The sequence below is a fragment of the Polypterus senegalus genome, chromosome 6 (genome assembly GCF_016835505.1).
Source record: "Polypterus senegalus isolate Bchr_013 chromosome 6, ASM1683550v1, whole genome shotgun sequence".
Lineage (NCBI taxonomy): Eukaryota > Metazoa > Chordata > Cladistia > Polypteriformes > Polypteridae > Polypterus > Polypterus senegalus.
The window spans coordinates 138,283,713-138,302,033 of NC_053159.1; the positions used below are offsets into that span (position 1 = coordinate 138,283,713).

Genomic DNA, 18,321 nt, shown 5'->3' on the forward strand with positions numbered 1-18,321 from the left:
CTGCACTTTTTAAGTAAACGTCACAATTCACAAAGAAAATGTGAAATTTTAACGGTACACATATTTTTTTTCATGCAAAGAGCATCACAATTACTACAACACTGATCATTTTACACACTGCAAATGAACTGTAAAAACTATTAAAAAAAAAAAAACTACTGCAACAATCTTATTATATGTTTAAGGTGCAACTTAAGCAATTGAAGAAATTCAGTAAATCACCACAGCCAACTGTGCTTGAACTGGCTGCACGTAAACACTCAGAGGTAAATGATGATGATTTCAGGATCATCTAGTGCAGCGGCTGAATCCCAGAGACAGAGTTGCTGCAGTTCTGCCGTGGCCGGCAGTGCTCATGAGCTGGCTGCTCAACGAATGTACGGCACTGACTAATCAGCTCCAGCATGCTGCCAAATTGCTCTGTGAAGCAAATATAGCCAGTTGCGGGGTTCAATGAATGTACGTCGCTGAATATACTCGCACCCTGCGTGCTGGCAAATTGTACTGATACATGACTACAGCCGGTTGCAGCCTTCCATGAATATACATTGCCGAATATACTCGGCTTCAGCATGCTGGCAAATTGCACTGAGAAACAACTTTAACTGGTTGCGGAGTTCAATGAATGTATGTCACCGAATGTATGTCACCACATATACTTGGCTTCGGCATGCTTCCAAATTGCACTGGAAACCGACTCTAGGCGGTTTAAGGATTAAGTAAGTATAACTTGTTATGTTTGCTAACGTGTTTGGAGCTATAGTAAACAAGTGAATAGGAGTAGCTGAGCCGTCATAGTTTTTTCTTCTTCTTTTTTCATACATTATTTGAGTTCATATGAATATTAAACCATCTCTTAACGAGCGTTAGGTAACTTGTTTTGGAATATATCAGTAATTAGCTTGTTACATATTTTAGTCCGTAATTTTTTTATTTTGGCATAATATAGTACATGATGTGATAAACTACAACACTTTTCCTTCAGAGTGTGATGATTAAAACACCTTTCTCTGTCTGCAAAATCATTCTTGTGTATTCCTGCTACCTGTACTCCCTCTGAGTATCTCTTCTCAGGAACATTGTCTCAAAGAAAAGAGCCAGCCTCACACCAGGGCATATCAAAATGCTCACGTTCCTGCACTGCAATCAGGAATATATGAACTGAATCTATACTAATAAAAGGCAAAGCCCTCACTGACTGACTAACTCACTCATCACTAATTCTCCAACTTCCCGTGTAGGTAGAAGGCTGAAATTTGGCATGCTTATTCCTTACAGTTTACTTACAAAAGTTAAGCAGGTTTCATTTCGATATTCTACACGTAACTGTCATAATGGTCGACAACGTCCGCCATGTTGAACTTTCTTATTTATGGCCCTGTCTTCACGAAATTTGGTAGGCAGCTTCCCTGCGCTAACCGAAACCGATGTACGTACTTATTTCGGTGGTATGGCGCCACTGTCGGCCTCCATATTGAACTTTACAACGTCACTAATTCTCCAACTTCCCGTGTAGGTAGAAAGCTTAAATTTGGCAGGCTTATTCCTTACAGCTTACTTACAAAAGTTAAGCAGATTTCATTTCGAAATTCTACGTAACGGTCGACAACGTCCGCCATGTTGAACTTTCTTATTTATGGCCCCATCTTCATGAAATTTGGTAGGCGGCTTCCCTGTGCTAATCGAAACCAATGTACGTACTTATTCCGGGGGTATGAAGCCACTGTCGGCCGCCATATTGAACTTTTTGACGGTCTTTGTTACTTATGGGCCCATCTTCAAGAAATTTGGTATGCGGGTTCCCAACGCTAACTGAATGCTACTTACGTAAATATATACATCCATAGCCTGCAGCTCGGTCACCGTGTGAGGTGGCGTTGGGTCCCCCATCCCAACGCATGCCACATTGTTGGCTGCCTGCCTATATAATGCCGTCCGTCGATCCGGTCTCTACATTCCCTTCCTTGCTTTGCCACAGTCTCCCTGCTGATAAAAAAAAGCCTTTTTATTTAATCCATGGCTTCTCTGCTGTTTTATTGTTCGGTTATTACGATTATAGTTATTGTGTAGGTATTTAAGACTTTCTTTACATTGTTCAGTTACCCATTTCCTTTATCATTCCAACCGTACCCCCATTAACATGTCTATTGAGGTGATCACCATCGATCAAAGAACTGTCACTTACCGAGTGGTTTCCATGCCCGGAGATGGCACCTGCCTTTTCCATTCTCTTTGTTACATATTGCACGGCCATATCAGGCTCACTCTTGATATCCGGAGGAACATTCATTGTGTATTATGTATTGAATGACTGGGACAGGTTCAAGGTGTGTACTGATGACGGTACAGGAGATAATTATAATACACAGGAACACTATAAGAGTCAAATGCTTAAGCCCTTCACCTATGGTTCTACATGTGAGTTGATGGCTGCCGCTGAATTGGAGATAGCGTTAGCACCCCCTCTTGTCCCAGAGTGGTACTTTACCTCAGTTGAGCCAAGAGGATGATCCCCAGTATATGTGACTTGGTTCCTCCTTTATCGCAGTCCCAGAGGGGCAGGTGGGCCCAGCTGACAAGTCTTGTTGCTAGCAAACCAGTCAGCATTGGTGTGGTGTGCTCCCCATATATGGTGTACAACCTATATGTACAGCTGTAGGTTCAGAAACCTGTAGGTAACCCAGGAGGTACAGTCTTTTTTGGAACTTTTTGGGTCTGTGCCTTTGGGGCACAGACAATAAAGTCTTATCTATCTATCTATCTAAAACAGTCACTGAAGGGATGGTGTGGTCAGTCACCAGAAAAAACTCCAGCCCCAAAAGATAGTACCTGAGCTGGATTTTTGCCCATTTAATAGCAGTGCCACTCTGCGTACCTCATCTCCTGGTCCAGCAATTTCCAGCAGAGGTACGTGAGAGGACTTTTGGCTCTGTCAACAACTTGGCTTAACACAACTCAAGATCCAAGTGTCCGAGGTGCCAGACTAGACAAGGAAACGCAGGGCAAAGTCAGGTGCAGTAAGTGTGGGAGCTGATATTAGGGCTGTTTTTAAAGTTACAAACGTCTATGTGGGGACTCCATGTCACTGTATTAGGTGCTCATTTCCGTGTGAGGTCTGTCAAAGGCACATCCCTGTTTAAGAATTGGGGCATAATTGAAACAGCAAACCTGTTTGAGCCAACAGAAGTCATGGCCCAAACGCCAACTCCCATTCGTCTTTGGAACCAAAACAATAGGCATAAACCAGGGGCTTTTGTGGCTTTTTTCAATAACTCCTAAATCTAGCATCCATTTTATCTCATTTGCCACCTCCACCTTGTGCTTCTTAACACTAGAATTACCAGAGCCAATGAACAAACTCATAAATCCGTTCCACCTTAAATCGCTTCTTAAAATCGTTCACAGCTCTCCACCAGCGTCTTTTGTCATCTAAATGTGCTGTTGAAATCAGGCTGCAAGCAGCCAGCTATTCCATCCCCCCACTGACTTAGAACGTGCACAAACTTCTCCCAGCTCATGCCTTGATTGATTTTCTTGGGAGTGAAGTGGAGTTTTAGAGTGTAAGAAACAGTGTGTAAACGCATTGTTAAAACAGAAACGTTTTTTATATTCTAGTAGTAGATGACAAAATGTAGGCATAAACTATATAATGTATGAAGCCTGAAGTCCAAATATCAAATAAATACTTTCACAAAAGGTACACATCTAACACGACAAATTTCGCTTTTATTCAAAAATATAACTGCAGAAACAAAAAGCCGCCTTAACATGCGACATTGAGACCCGTTTATTATGACTGCCTCTGTGGCACAATAGAATCAGCTGTCGACTGGGAATCGAAAGGTCGTGAGTTCAATCCTGCACCACTCCGTTTTGAGATGTAGACTGCTCTCAGTTTTACTATTTTAGAATAAAAACATAAATTACACCGGCTGTTACAGACTGAAATGAAATGTATGATACTTGCAAAGGTTAGCTTTGGTTTTTTTTTTTTTGGTTTTTTTTTTAGTCACAGCATCTGGCCACCTGCATGTTCTTGGGTGCACTGAATAAGAGACAAATATACAGTCTGACTGAAAGAATCAGACTGAAAAAAAGCAAACATTTAGAAATGCCATACTTTTACAGCTGATCGGATGCTGTTCGTTTTCAAATAATATTGCATTTCTCTCTATGATGTGGTTTCTATTACACACCTGAAACAAAGAGACAATATATGTGAAAACATCATAGCACAAATGCCAGATGCTGTGTGCTACAACATGCAGGCGGTGATCAATGCACATTTTAAAAAAAGAAAGAGACAAATATATGTGACGTTTTGAAGAAATCATTTTATGACACGATTTGCCTTTATTTATTTACTTACTTCCTAAAGCCTAAAGTCATAAGTAGTGTGCAGAGGGCATGCTCAAAAATGTGTGTAATGCCACGAAAAGTGCCTGCTGACACTTTAGTATGCAAGCAATGGTATGTGCATTCTTGCTCCGATTTAGAAGGGAGCTGAGTTTACCTCTGTTACAGTGCGTCTATGTGAAAACAGCAGTGTCAGATGCGGGGGTGGGGTGTGTTTGGGCTTGTGAACTCAGCTGAGATAATAAAACTGACTAAAAAAAAAGCAAAGCTAAACTTTACAAGTATCATAAATTACACCGGCTGTTACAGACTAAAATCAAATGTTTTTATTCTAAAATAGTAAGACTAAGAGCAGTTTACTTCTCAAAACGGAGTGGTGCAGGATCGAACTCGCGACCTTTTGATTCCCAGTTGGTAGCTGATTCTATTACGCCACGCAGGCATTCATAATAAAAAGCTGTCAATGTCACATGTTAAGGCGGCTTTTTGTTTCTGCAGTTATATTTTTAATAAAAGCGCAATTGTTGTGTTAGATTTGTACCTTTTGTGAAAATGTTTCTTTTATTTGGACTTCAGGGTTCATACATTATATAGTTTATGCCTACATTTTGTCATCTACTACTAGAATATAAAAAACGTTTCTGTTTTAACAATGTGTTTACACAGATTACTGTAGAAACGGAACAGACATTGAAATGTGTGTGTTCCAAACAACGATCTGTTATTTCCACTCTAAAACTCCACTTCACTCCCAGAAAATCAATCAAGGCATGAGCTGGGAGAAGTTTGTGCACGTTCTTAGTCGGTGGGATGACGGAATAGCTGGCTGCTTGCAGCCTGATTTTATCAGCACATTTAGATGACAAAGGACGCTGGTGGAGAGCTGTGAACGATTTTAAGAAGCGATTTAAGGTGGGACGGATTTACGAGTTTTTTCGTAGGCTCTGGTAATTCTAGTGTTAACTACAACTCCATTCTGGGTATCAACATTGAGGGCAAACTGACATGATCAAATTGAGGAATTAGTGGAACCTTTATTTAGGTAGACATTGAGCAATGAAAAGGCAGGGGTCTCAGGCAAGAGTTTCAGTGCTTGGTGGGGAACAAAAATAGAATTAACAAATGACACTTACTCTACATGGCATCATCTTTGCAATTGTATTATTATCAGATTTTTGTTAGTCCTGTAAAGGGTGATTTGTACATCTGTGCTTTAAGTGAAATGCAGAAAGAAATTGAATGCATTTCCATATAATGAATAATTATGAAAAATATTTTTTGTAATTAAGGATAATTATTTAATTCAAAGCCTAAAATGAAAATTAAAAATTTTAAGTATCACTAATTGAATTCCAAAACATTTAACAATGTATCGTGTTGAAACGATTTGTTTGAGTCAGGATGACTTTTTCTATCTATCCCAACATTACCTCCAGATCTGGTAATTTCTGTTGTTTTTGACATTATGTGCATAAAAGTTCTCAGGATTTTCTGTTGTTCAAAAAAAGATCTTATTCAAATAAAAATGCTGACATTTGATTGTCAAAGAACAGTTGTTTGTTTTACCCACACTAATTGTGACATTCTGTTACTCCAAATGTGGTCTGCAAAGCAGCAGTATTTTACAGATCTGTTTTTGCCCTTCATTTCCACAATTAGACTTTTTGTAATTTTGAATGATTACTTTGTTTTCTTCATTAGTATAACTCGGAACCAGACCCCTTCAAAGCATAGTTTTTTTTTCTATTTCTACTCTGAACTTCATTGATGCTGTTAAAAGTATTGTTTTGCATCTGATACTGTCCAATTCACTCATATACCTGATATCCCTAACTATTGTTTAATGCTACCACCTTCTAATTAATGCAGTTCTGATTTTCCTTTTATTACAATGCTTTAAAACCCCCCAATTTAAAGAACATTCTTCAGTGCTATCTTACCCGGCTACTGGCCTGACGCATAATGCCTAAAACAGTGTGGTATAATTAGAAATATTCAGGCCACCATTATTAACATATTGCTGCATGTGTAAAGAAGACTAGATGTACCCTGACTTGATACTAAGAGGCTCCTACTTTTCTAGGTGTGTCCACAGGTGTTGACTTGCTTTTTATACTGAATGCCACAATTGAAATAGTACCCTGCCACTGCCCGTTAACAAGTCTAATAATCCATATTCCTTCTTATCTTAAACCACTCTGCCTTTGCCTGTTTGGAATGAAAGCACTATCCCTTACCCCTGTTACTCAATTCATTCTACATACACAGAAAGTGCTTCCCCAGGACTCCACCCCAACACTGCTTCCAGTTCTTCACAGCTGGCCATGCAACAGCAAGATAGTTACCACAGGAGGCAGACAGTGTGTTGCAAACATTGTCATCAGCACTTCATGATTTGAAGATGCACTACAAGTAAAATTAAAAATATTAATAATAATGTAGCAAATCATGGTACCAGCTTGTATGGCTTGTAAGATTTTCAGCTTCTTTTTTTTGGCTGCTTATATGGCCCACTGCTCTGAGGTCTTGTGCACCCAGCTTTCATAACCAGACTGAAAATAGATGGCAGTGCACATGCTCTAGATTTTGATAGCTCTTATATTTAAATAACAGTTGCTCAAGTACTGCATTGGCTGCAGCCATTACAATAAAGAAGTGCATATAAACTTACATCTAATGTCCTGAATCATTAACCTAAGTTCACATATATATTCATTTATTTACTTATTTTTAATTAGAATATTCAAACCTAATTTCACAACCCTAAATCCATATCAACTGCTATTTTTGATGATGAGTGGAAAAGGGTATGCAAATATGACTGTATGGTACAGTGGCTACACATTAATACTGAATAGTTTATTAGACTGAAGATTCTTTGGCTGATTACTCAATATTGTTTGCTGCATTTGAAAAATTTGAAAAAAAAATTCAAAGTACAGTACCATATCCATCAACAGAGATTGTTATTTGTCACACCTTTTTCTAAATACTTAGTGTGTTTTTCCTTTTTTTGTTTGCTTTCTTTATTTGTGTGTTTAGTTTTTATATCTTTAACATTTTAGCACCGACAGTTTTTTATTAGGGGTGCTACAGTAATGTAGTGGTTACCATTACTGCCTCTTGGACCTAGCATCCTGGGTTTTCAATCCTGCTATCAGTTGATGTCTGTGTGGATTTAGCATATTTTCCCTGTGTCTGTGTGGGTGTAACCAGCTGGGAACCTTGTCCCCTCAGAATTCAGTTATTTTAAAGAGTACTTTTCTGTTAATACGCAGTAAAACATCCCTTTCCCACCCCTTGGTGAAAAAGGGACTACAACTCTTTAAAACTAAAATGAAGAGCCACACTTGGCCTGATTTCTTTTTAATGTTCATTGCTTAAAGTCAGTTAAACAAAGCCCGTATGGGGAGAAAAGTTGTTTTTGTCAGTGGATGCTGAAGGCAGAGAGCCAGACTGGGTACAGTGAAGAAAACTGAAATAAAGTAAGATGATATGCTGTTGGGAAATAGTCAGACTGGTAGCCTTATCTTTAATTGGTAAGTGGGTATCTCCAGTCCTCGATTAAACTATACTTTGAAAAAGTGTCAAAAATTCTGTAAACTGAAGAAGTTTTCTAAGTGAAAAGTTTCAAAATATCATAAAATTTGCTCTAAGTGCAGTAAATATTAAAACCTAAATTAAATTAATCTTTGGTGTAACTGCCATTTGCGTTTAATGCTTCAAAAATTCTGCAACAGGTATACTGTCTTGTAGTTGTATAAGAAAGTGGTTCTAATTTGCGGTCCTGAAGTGCTTTGTAATTTGTTGGGTGTGGCAACATACTGTATCAGTGCATGCTTCCAACCTCTCTCTTTCTTTCTCTCATTTTTTGGCTGTCCATGTAATCTCAGACAGCCTTGATGGTGTCAAGATCAATGCTCTGTGGAGGCTACACTATTTGTTACAGAACTGTGTGTTCTTCTTTTTGCTGAAAATAATTCTGTATGAACTAAAGCTTGTGTTTGGGGTCCATGTCTTGTTGAAAAATGAAGTTGGAACCACTCAGACGTTTTGCATGATGGATGACATTCTGCTTGTACATCTCAGCATTTACACTAACACTAATTTGCTGCACTCTGGTTCTATGGCCAACCACTGTGTTTCTGGTCCTCCACGTTGCCCTTTTCTTGTGCGTTTTCAGGAGAGCTTGGAGAGCACATTTTTAAGTTCCTGCTTGCTGTGAAATTTCTGTTTGTAAGAGAGCTTGCTGGTGCAGAATGACCACCTTATGTCTTGTTGGTATGCTCACTCTTGCCATGGTATAAGACATGATGATATGAAGGTTAAACCATAATATCTGTCACAGTCTTTAACTTTTAATTTGACTGTCCTTCAACCAATTTAAATAATTTTACACACATTTACACTTTTCATGTACTGAGCTACATACAAACACAGTAATCACGTTTTTATCTGAAAAGAGGTCTATTATTTAATATGTCACAAAAATGTCTCTTAACTTTTAATTTTTTGAAATATTGAAAAATTTTAATCTAAAACATGTTCTGTTTTGCTGATATACTAAAGCAGAAAGTATAAACATGTAATGTAAAAATTTCATTAAAAAAATCCAGAGTGCCTGTTTCACAATACCTTGCACTGTTTTTGTATACTGTTTTGTAGAGTCCTTCAACAGAAATTTATATTTTTAAACAGGTTAATCTTTTCCATGGGCTTCTTACAAATGGATTGAAACATTAATCAGTAAACAATATACACAGTTAACTGTTCATATTTCCAAACCATAATGATATTTCAAAACAAAAACCTTTTTGTTTTCATCATAATACAGTGCATCCACTACCATACACTTCTGCAACTCTGATTTTGGCAACCAATTGTTGCATTTCCTGCATAAAAAACACCCCAACTTTGTACTAACTGCTGGCATGTCCATAGACAATAGAATTTCAGAGAAACACTGACTGCAACAGTGGATTTTCCCTCCTGTTACTTGATGACCTTGGCCGTGTGAAGGCAATTATTTTTGATTTTTTGTATTTTTAAAATAAGTTTTTATATATTTTTATATGCATCAATGACAAGCCAGACTAACAAAGGGGAACTATATAAGAAAGGGCACAACGGAGACTATACTCCTTTAATGTGGGTTGTGACATCCATTCTACAACTCTTGTGATGGCCAAAGCAATATTCTAAACTGTGGTGTGTTGGATAGGTAACATCACTTCAAGGAAGGCCCACCAAATCAACACATTAATTAAAAAGGCAGGCTAAGTTATTGGACACACAATCATCCCACAGGAGATAGAAGCAAAAGTGAGGATGAAGACAAAACTGAGGTTAATTACGAAAAGTGCTGCACATCCTGTCTCTAACGCATTCGCATTAAGTGCTTTCAACCAATTAATTATTCTGCAGAAGTGTGTAAAGAATAACTACTAGTGTTCCTTTATATCAATTCCAATAAATCTTTATAATGCCTCAATGTGACTATTAATGCTGTTTATACTTTATACCTTTAGCCTACTCAGAAATTTTTTTTGTAAGTCATTCTGGATTGTATTTGAGAGGGGTTGTTGTTTTTATATTATTAATTTATTTATCTATTTATTTTTTGTAGATGGCTCTTTTTTGACCCCAGAGGAGAACTCAGCCATCTATCTATTTATCTACAAAATGCCAATATAGAAAAAAAGATTTCTTCCAACCTCACCTAAAAGATGGTGAAGGTTTGACTATATCAGGGGTGCCCAATGCGTCGATCGCGATCGACTGGTAGATCGGAAAGGGAGTGCAGGTAGATCGCTTTGCATTCAAAAAATTTTTTTTTAAATTTTAGTCTATCATATATCCTCCCAGAGCAGATTGAAAATTGTCTGTCAGACTTCTATCTAATTAAAAAAAAATTAACAATTCGAGTGTTGCCCAATGTAGCGGAGTAAGAGTAGCGTTTCTTCTTCACAAATGTACTCAAGTAAAAGTAAAAAGTATGGTGCAGTAAAACTACTCTTAGAAGTACAATTTCTTTAAAAAGTTACTCAAGAAAATGTATCTCGTTACTACCCGTCTCTGATACTCAGTGTGTGTATATGTGTATATATATATATATATATATATATATATATATATATATATATATATATATATATATATATATATTTATAGTCACACACATGCGCATGGGAGGCAGCTAAAGGGCTTGGGTAAGGACAGTTCCGAGACATACCGGGATGTGGCAGAGTGCACTGACTCTTTTTCTCCCTTGCCTGCAAACCATTCACAGATTCCACCTGGACCTCTTGACGTCACTTCCGGATCCGAGCCAATGTAAGGAGACCTTGCCGGCTCTGGCCCCTGTGATGTCATGTCTGGGCTCGCACCAATGACAGAAGACCTACAGTACATGAGCCCGACCCCTTTGACTTCACTTCGTGTCTTCCCCTTTAAAAGCCTCCACCTTTTCCCTATTCCCTCAGTTCTGTTTTGAACTCGGTTTTGTGCACATCAGTGCTGTATTTGTTGAAAATTACTTTTGCAACCAGGAAACCAGATTATACGGGTGGCTGCACCAAACCTTTATATGACTTTGTCTCGAGTTTGTGACAATATGTAGCATTTTTAATTTAGGTAGATTATTTCGACCTGGTCATTTTAAGAGTAGCTCGCAAGCCGAAAAAGTGTGGGCACTCCTGGACTATATGATACATTATTTTTGTTTAAGTTTCTAACTTTCCTAATAACGATCCACAGTATATGGGGAGATTACAGTACTTGCTCTCTCACTGCTAATAATGTCTTTGTCCAATCAGAGTGTCTCAAGCAGAATAATAGTTAACTTGTCGCTCCACAATATACCAAATTTATTTAAAAGAAATCCACAGCTGCCCCCAAAAACACCAAAACATGATATCTTAAACATGGGTTTCATTAATGTCATGGGGAAAGGATAGGATTTTAAAAGTTTTTTTTTGTATTTTTTTCCATTTTACATTTTTGAAATATGCCTTTATAATACTATTACATTGTGAAATTTTGTAAAATGCAGTTTTTTTGTTTTTCTTGGAGCTCTTAATAACAGAAATTTGAATATGCTAACTTTTCATATTATGATAAAAATACCAAAGTTTGCATCCATGACAGGTGAAATTCTTTGCCAGATTTTGTCTTTGAAATGACTATACAGTGTACCTATGCTTTTGTGATATCATACAGTTTAATTTCAAGTGTTTTCAAGTTACACATTTCTGTTGGTAATAAAGTATAGAATTTTGTGTGGAAAGGAGAATATCTATTTAATAGATGGTGTCAAATTTTTTTCTTTTAAATTAGAACTTCTAAAATGAATAAATAAAATACATTTAGTTTTTTTTAACTGTTTTGTCCAAATGAGAATTTTAATGATTGAAATGTACATTTTTTTTTAGTTTTTTATGTGATTTAAAGTCTTTTTTTTAAACAACTTAGTCATAGTTTAACAACGGTTAGACTTGTTCAAATTTTACATTTATGTTTGATTTGTGAATTGAAGGAGTCAGCTTTTTATCGGTCTTTTACAATTCAAATTAAGCACGGAAAAATGTATTAATTATAAAAGCAATTTTTTGTAGATACTTTAAAACCTATTATTTCATTGTGCTATTTTTTGCCTTTTTCTTTCTGCTTTCAGGTACCAGTGCCTCAAGGGTCTCAAGGTATACCACAACAAACATATCAACAGTCAGTAATACTCTCAAATCAGACAAACCAAGGGCATATACCTGCATCAGGAGTACCAGTTTATTATAGTGTTATGCCACCTGGACAACAAAATAACATTAGGTTTGTTTTTTTTTTTTATATATATATATATTAGACAATATTTGAATTTAAGTCTCCCTGACAAATTTCAGATGTGGTGCCTACTTGTACTGTTATTAAGTGTTATTTAATATCTAAAACTAAAAAATACATAAATCAACAAAATTGGTTTTATAAGCAGTAGTGTTTTTATCTACTGTTATTTTAAGAACATAAAGAGCATAAAGAGTTTAGGTCAGCTTCTATAATGACAGATACTGAGCTGCACATTGAACACTTAACACACAATAGAAATGTGTGTTCTTGTGATCCATTTCTGTTTGTGCTGTGCAGGGCTCATTTATTGCATATATGATTAAAATACATAGCACCAACAAATCTAGTAATAAAAGTATTGATGTAATACAGCTATTTATATTAGATTTTTAAATTTTAGAATATTTGCATATACATATTGAGACATCTTGGGGACACATGATCATGTTGGGAAATCTAGCCAAACCAGATAAATTACTTGTATAGTAATTCATATCACTGAGCACTTATTATAATGTACATTGACATGACAAACGTATTAAATCTTTAAGGGTGATGAATATGATCCACAGACCATATTGTAGTTACCTTTTAAGAGGGCTAATGCACTGAAAAATATTTTTTGCTTTTTCATTAGTTTATATAGGCTACCTGTTTTCACTTCTCGGGAAACTGGCTGAAATATCAGGAATATCTCGGCCAAGCCTCAGCCCCTTCATACTCATTATTCTGGAAGCCATTAACCAATTGACAAGGCATTACATTTAGTTTTAGTATGGTGTGAGTGTAGGGTCTTAACATGTTTTTGCCAACATAAAAAGCTATTTGCTGGAGTGTTTAGTTTTCAAAATATAATCAGAGCAATTTACAGCAATCATGTTGAAATAAATGCACCTAGCGAGAATACAGTTTAACCAAAAGCAGCGACATTCCATTGACGCAGGTATCTTTTGAGGCACATACACATGTTTACAGGATGATTTATGAAGGTAAATTGCATAGAAATGTGCATTCAACAGGTTTTATTAATTGTATTTTTTTGTGGCAGCATATTTTCATGTCCAAGCAAAGTTTTATAAATGAAACACCTAGGGCCTCACATATAAATGTTGCGCATACACAAAAATGTTGCATACGCCCATTTCCACGGTCACATCGCATTGTATAAAAACTAAACTTGCTGTAAAGCCACACACATTTTCACGCTAGTTCAATCCTTGGCGTACGCAAATTCTCTGCTCGGTTTTGCAACCTGGCCGCTCCAAGCATCAAAGCAGTGCTGCTGTTTCTGTGTAGTTTCCCTTTCTTTTTTGGATGCACATCCCTGAAGCGGCTTTATCAGATGCACTGAAATTAACTGCATATTGTTTAAGGCACCTGACTGTAAAGCCTGTCAACCCATAAATACATAACGGTGGATGTAATGGTCAAACTATTTGAAATACCATCACTGCTTTAGCGTTGTAACTCTCAGTGTACCACTCAGAGTATTTATCCCACTGTATCTAAATGTAGAATCACAGCTCTACAGCAGCTGATCAGAAAAAGGATTATCGATATACAGCATCAAGCACACGCTGCCGCAGCCATGCGCACAGTCTATTGAACTGAACTCTTCAGGAAGTTTCCTTTTTTGACATTCAGAAACAGTTTCATCCCAAGAGCTCTAAATGTACTCAATCAGTCCATCAAGTGCTTCTGGTAGAACTGTTTGAAATTATAAGTACAATTAACCTCACTGTAAACTTGCACTACAGGTATAATATTGCACAATCTAAGCCACTTTATAAAGCGCATATTTACTTATGATGACGACTGGCTTCTAAGTCGATTTAGATTTCCAAGAGCTATCTTCTTGGAGTGCGCTCCACAGTGGCTCAGTGGGTAGCGCTGCTGCCTCTCAGTTGGGAGACCAGAGTTTGCTTCCTGGGTCCTCCCTGCGTGGAGTTTGCATGTCCTCCCCGTGTCTGCGTGGGTTTCCTCCCACAGTCCAAAGACATGCAGGTTAGGTGTATTGGCGATCCTAAATTGTCCTTGGTGTGTGTGCCCTGTGGTGGGCTGGTGCCCTGCCCGGGGTTTGTTTCCTGCCTTACGCCATGTGTTAGCTGAGATTGGCTCCAGCAAACCCCTGTGACCCTGTAGTTAGGATATAGCAGGTTGGATAATGGATGGATCTTCTTGGAGCTCTTGATTTCATTTTTAAGATGAAATGCAACAGTATGTTTATTACATTATACAGATAAAATTTTAATATAATTTAAATAATCTGTATTGTAAGTAATTAAACATGTGAGAACATGGTGTTGCAGCACTAGCGATGAGCTGGCACCCCCACCCCCCCGTTCAGGGATTGTTCCTGCCTCATGCTGTATGCTTGCTGGGATAGGCGCAACCCCGGATGGATAGATGGATGGAATAATTAAAAACGTACTACGAAGATATTTCGGCATGCTAAGCTTACAGATGGCTTGACATCTATTACAGAGCTGATTGTGTGGCGATTAGTTACTTGGAGAAAGCAAAGTATGGACAGTAATTGGTGGTTAATATGTTTGACAGACAGTACTGCTGCAATAAATTATCTCATTGAAGGTTGCGCATGGCACAGCAAGCATTTTGTAGAACGCAGGAACAATCTCTGTATCCCTATTTTTTTCTTTTCTCTGTACCCTAATAAGCTTCCTTATGACACTCAGGTAGTGGGCTACACTTTGATATCTGTCCACTTCTTTTTTTTTCCGGCACTGTGCGATTTTGTGAACTTTAACTTTCGAGTTTCTCCACCACTCTGTCACATAATCATCTTCCATTTGTTGTTTATATCACTGTTTAAACCAACAAATGGTACGTTTTTCTTTGCCTCCACTTGGTATTCACTGAAATCCTTCTATTTTCCCCATGCTTTAGCCATTGTCTTTTCACAAAATGCTGAGCTTAAGGGCTATTTATATTGATTTGCATATTCAAAGAGGAGTAATTCTTTGAGGAGTTGGGGAGTGGCAGCAGGCGCGTGCACGTGTGTTACTTTTTACGCTGACCGGGATTTATGTAGCGGAAGAATGTGGAATTTGGCGTATGCATAGATTCATGAATCTGGATTTTTTTTGTGTGTACGCACATTTCTGCTTTCGTCCATACGCCATGTTTTAGTGTGAATTCTACGCACAATGTTATGCATGAGGCCCCTGGTGTGTCATTTTCTAACACAGCAGATGTTAATTGTTTTACCCCGACCAAAATTCACCTATCCCATTCAGCATCTATCCCATGTTGCATCATTTTACAAGGAATTCCCCTCCCTTAACAATGGTGCTTTATGGTGCTAGCTGCATCACAGGGGATCCCAATCCCAGTCATTGATTGTGTGTCCTAGCATCATGGTGCTTCACGGGAGACAACCACAACCCCCCTTGGTCATCAACTATATGTTATAAATCTGTTTGGAATCTGCTCGTACTATATGTTGTCCACAACAGTTCAGCAGTAAAGAAAATTAGAGGCAACATAGGCAGTGTCTTGTTGGTGCTCAACAATTTTCAGATTTTTGGATTAGGGATACTCAACCTGTAACAGCTCTAAACTACTTTAGTAGTCTATTTAAGGTAAATAAAACCTTAAGTTTAATTAAAAAATAAACATTTGAACAGCTTACAGTGAGCAGTGAAAGTATATAGTCTATTTAGAACTTGCTTGTTTGGAATGCACTTGGTTTACAAGGTTAAGCTATGGTTTAGTTTTTATTTAAATATTTTTCTTACCTTGATAAGCATGTGGGCTTTAAACCCTATATTTCCTGTTTATGCAGCACTTCAGTAACTTATCTACAGCCACACGGATCAGAACAGATGCAGTTTCCTCGAACTACGTCTCCATGTAGTTCACAGCTTCAGGGTTTACCATGTACAGGTTTGTTGAGTCTTTTTTTGCATTTAGGAAATGTTTTCTGTATCTCTTTAATCATAATAGTTCAACTTTATGTGGCTCCACATATTTTCATATCAGTTTTCAGTGCTATTAGTTAAACGTTCTAAGAGCAGAAATTCAGAGTTGATAAAAGGCTATTCAGATCACTCCATGAACAAATAAAAAAGAGCTTTACTGTTGATGTAACACTGTTATGTATGAATACATGAATGGATGATGGTCTCATCCATTGCGTGAGATGGATGGCGGAGCTGAGCTCAAATAGCAGTGGTGTTATTTTACCCTTATTTTTTTTCTATCATCCCGAGGTATCCTGTATTTACGTTATATGTGAGTATAAATAAGCAAAGGTCTGTCAAAGGTCTCAATCAGGAATTAAAGAGAAAGAAAGTATTCATTCACTTAACAGGTTTAAATGCCAAGATAATATTTTTACAGGAGGCTCACATAATAAGTAAGGACCAGTTTTGGTTGCAAATGTATTGGATTGGCCAAATCTTTCACATTGACTATACAAAGAAAATGAGGGGTGTGGGGATTTTAGTACACAAAACTATCCCATTTGTAGCATCAGGTGTAATATGTGATCCTGAAGGGCGATATGTCATGCTGATGGGCAATTTATTTAATACTAAAGTGATTCTGATAAATATTTATGCACCTAACGATTTCATCCAAAATGCATTTGTGTCTATATCATAATGTGAACACTCATAAAATTACAATGGTGGGAGACTTCAATTATGTTTTAAAATCCAGACCTAGATAGGTCTTAAGTTCCGGCGATAACACCTAGTACTGAAAAAATAATTACACAGTTTGTAATGGATAAGAACTTATCAGACCCATGGAGGTTTTTAAATCCTAACCTTAGAGCATATTCCTTCTTCTAACTAGTTCATCAATATTACTCAAGAATTTATTATTTCTTCAGAATCATTTTTTTGCCCTTTATCAAATTGTGTAAGTACAACGCTATTGTTATTTCTGACCATGCCCCTCTGATCATAGAGATTAACTTACTGTGTCCTACACACTCATCTTGTAGCTGGCATCTTAACCCCTTGTCATTAGCTGATGAGCACTGTACAGAATTCATATTCAGGCAAATGATTATTTTCTAGAGACAAGTACATCCCCAGAGGTCTCTGCAGGAATACTCTGGGAAACTCAGAAGGCATTTTTAAGAGGACAGATTGTTTCATACCTTTAACACAAAAATAAATTGGATACAAGGAAGGCATTTAAGTTAATCAGCAAAATCACCAGAATAGATCTAGAATAAACTAGGTCACCAAATAAGGCACTTTATAGAAAAAGACAGGTTTTGCAATCAGAATTTAACCTCTTGACTACTAAAGAAACTGAACAGCTCATCTTTAAATCGTGACATCATTATTATGAACATGGAGAGAAGGACAATAAGATTTTAGCTCAACAAATCCACAAGCAGAAAGTCTGCAATACAATAGCAGCAATTACCAGCATAGACGGAGATAAAATTGTAGACTATAAAAATATAACCCATACATTTAGAGCATGCTAGAAGTCTTTATAGTCTACTTAGTCTAGAGAAGATAATACACAATCTAATGTGCTCTTTGGCTCATTATAGGTACCACAGCTAGATACTCTTACTGCTGTGGAACTGGATAAACCTTTGACATTCTCAGAATTACCATGAAACTATAAACTCACTTCAGAGTGCTAAAGCAGCCAGCCCTGATGGCTACCCTGTGGAATTTTATAAAATATCCTCTTTAATAAAACCCCTGTGTGCGTCCAGTTGTCCATGTATGTGTGTCTTCAGGTGAAGTGTGCATGCGAGGGGCTGCACCGTGTCCCGTCCATTTGCACAACAGTGAATGGTGTAGCCTCGGCCGCGCATCATACACAAATAAAGGTGGAACCTGGGCACACAGTGAATGGCGTATCCTCTGCCGTGCATAATAAGCAACACAGTTATTGGAGTAGCCTCGGCCGCGCATGATAAGCAACACAGTGAATGGCGTAGCCTCGGCTACGCATGATAAGAAAATAAAGGTGGAAACCGCGCACATTAAATCCTTTGCTAGGGAGACGCCACACATAGTGCCCCGCGCATTTGCTGGGGAGAGTGCTGATTGGGTACTCATGGCCGCGCACATAAAATCCATTGCTGGAGAGACGCCACACATACTGCCCCGCACATTTTTACTAAAT

At 37.6% G+C, this 18,321-nt stretch overlaps 1 protein-coding gene across 12 annotated transcripts in view; it reads left to right on the forward strand.

Moving 5' to 3' along the window:
• Positions 1-18,321, forward strand: part of LOC120531691 (R3H domain-containing protein 1) — a 244,756-nt gene that overhangs the window by 204,703 nt on the left and 21,732 nt on the right. For all 12 annotated transcript variants that reach the window (XR_005634140.1, XM_039757318.1, XM_039757320.1 and 9 more), the window contains 2 exons: positions 12,029-12,180; positions 16,001-16,101. Coding sequence is in view for 11 of the 12 variants with exons in the window: in XM_039757318.1 (XP_039613252.1) it covers positions 12,029-12,180; positions 16,001-16,101 (253 nt within the window). In the remaining variant the exon portion in view is untranslated. The remainder of the gene's footprint in view (positions 1-12,028; positions 12,181-16,000; positions 16,102-18,321) is intronic.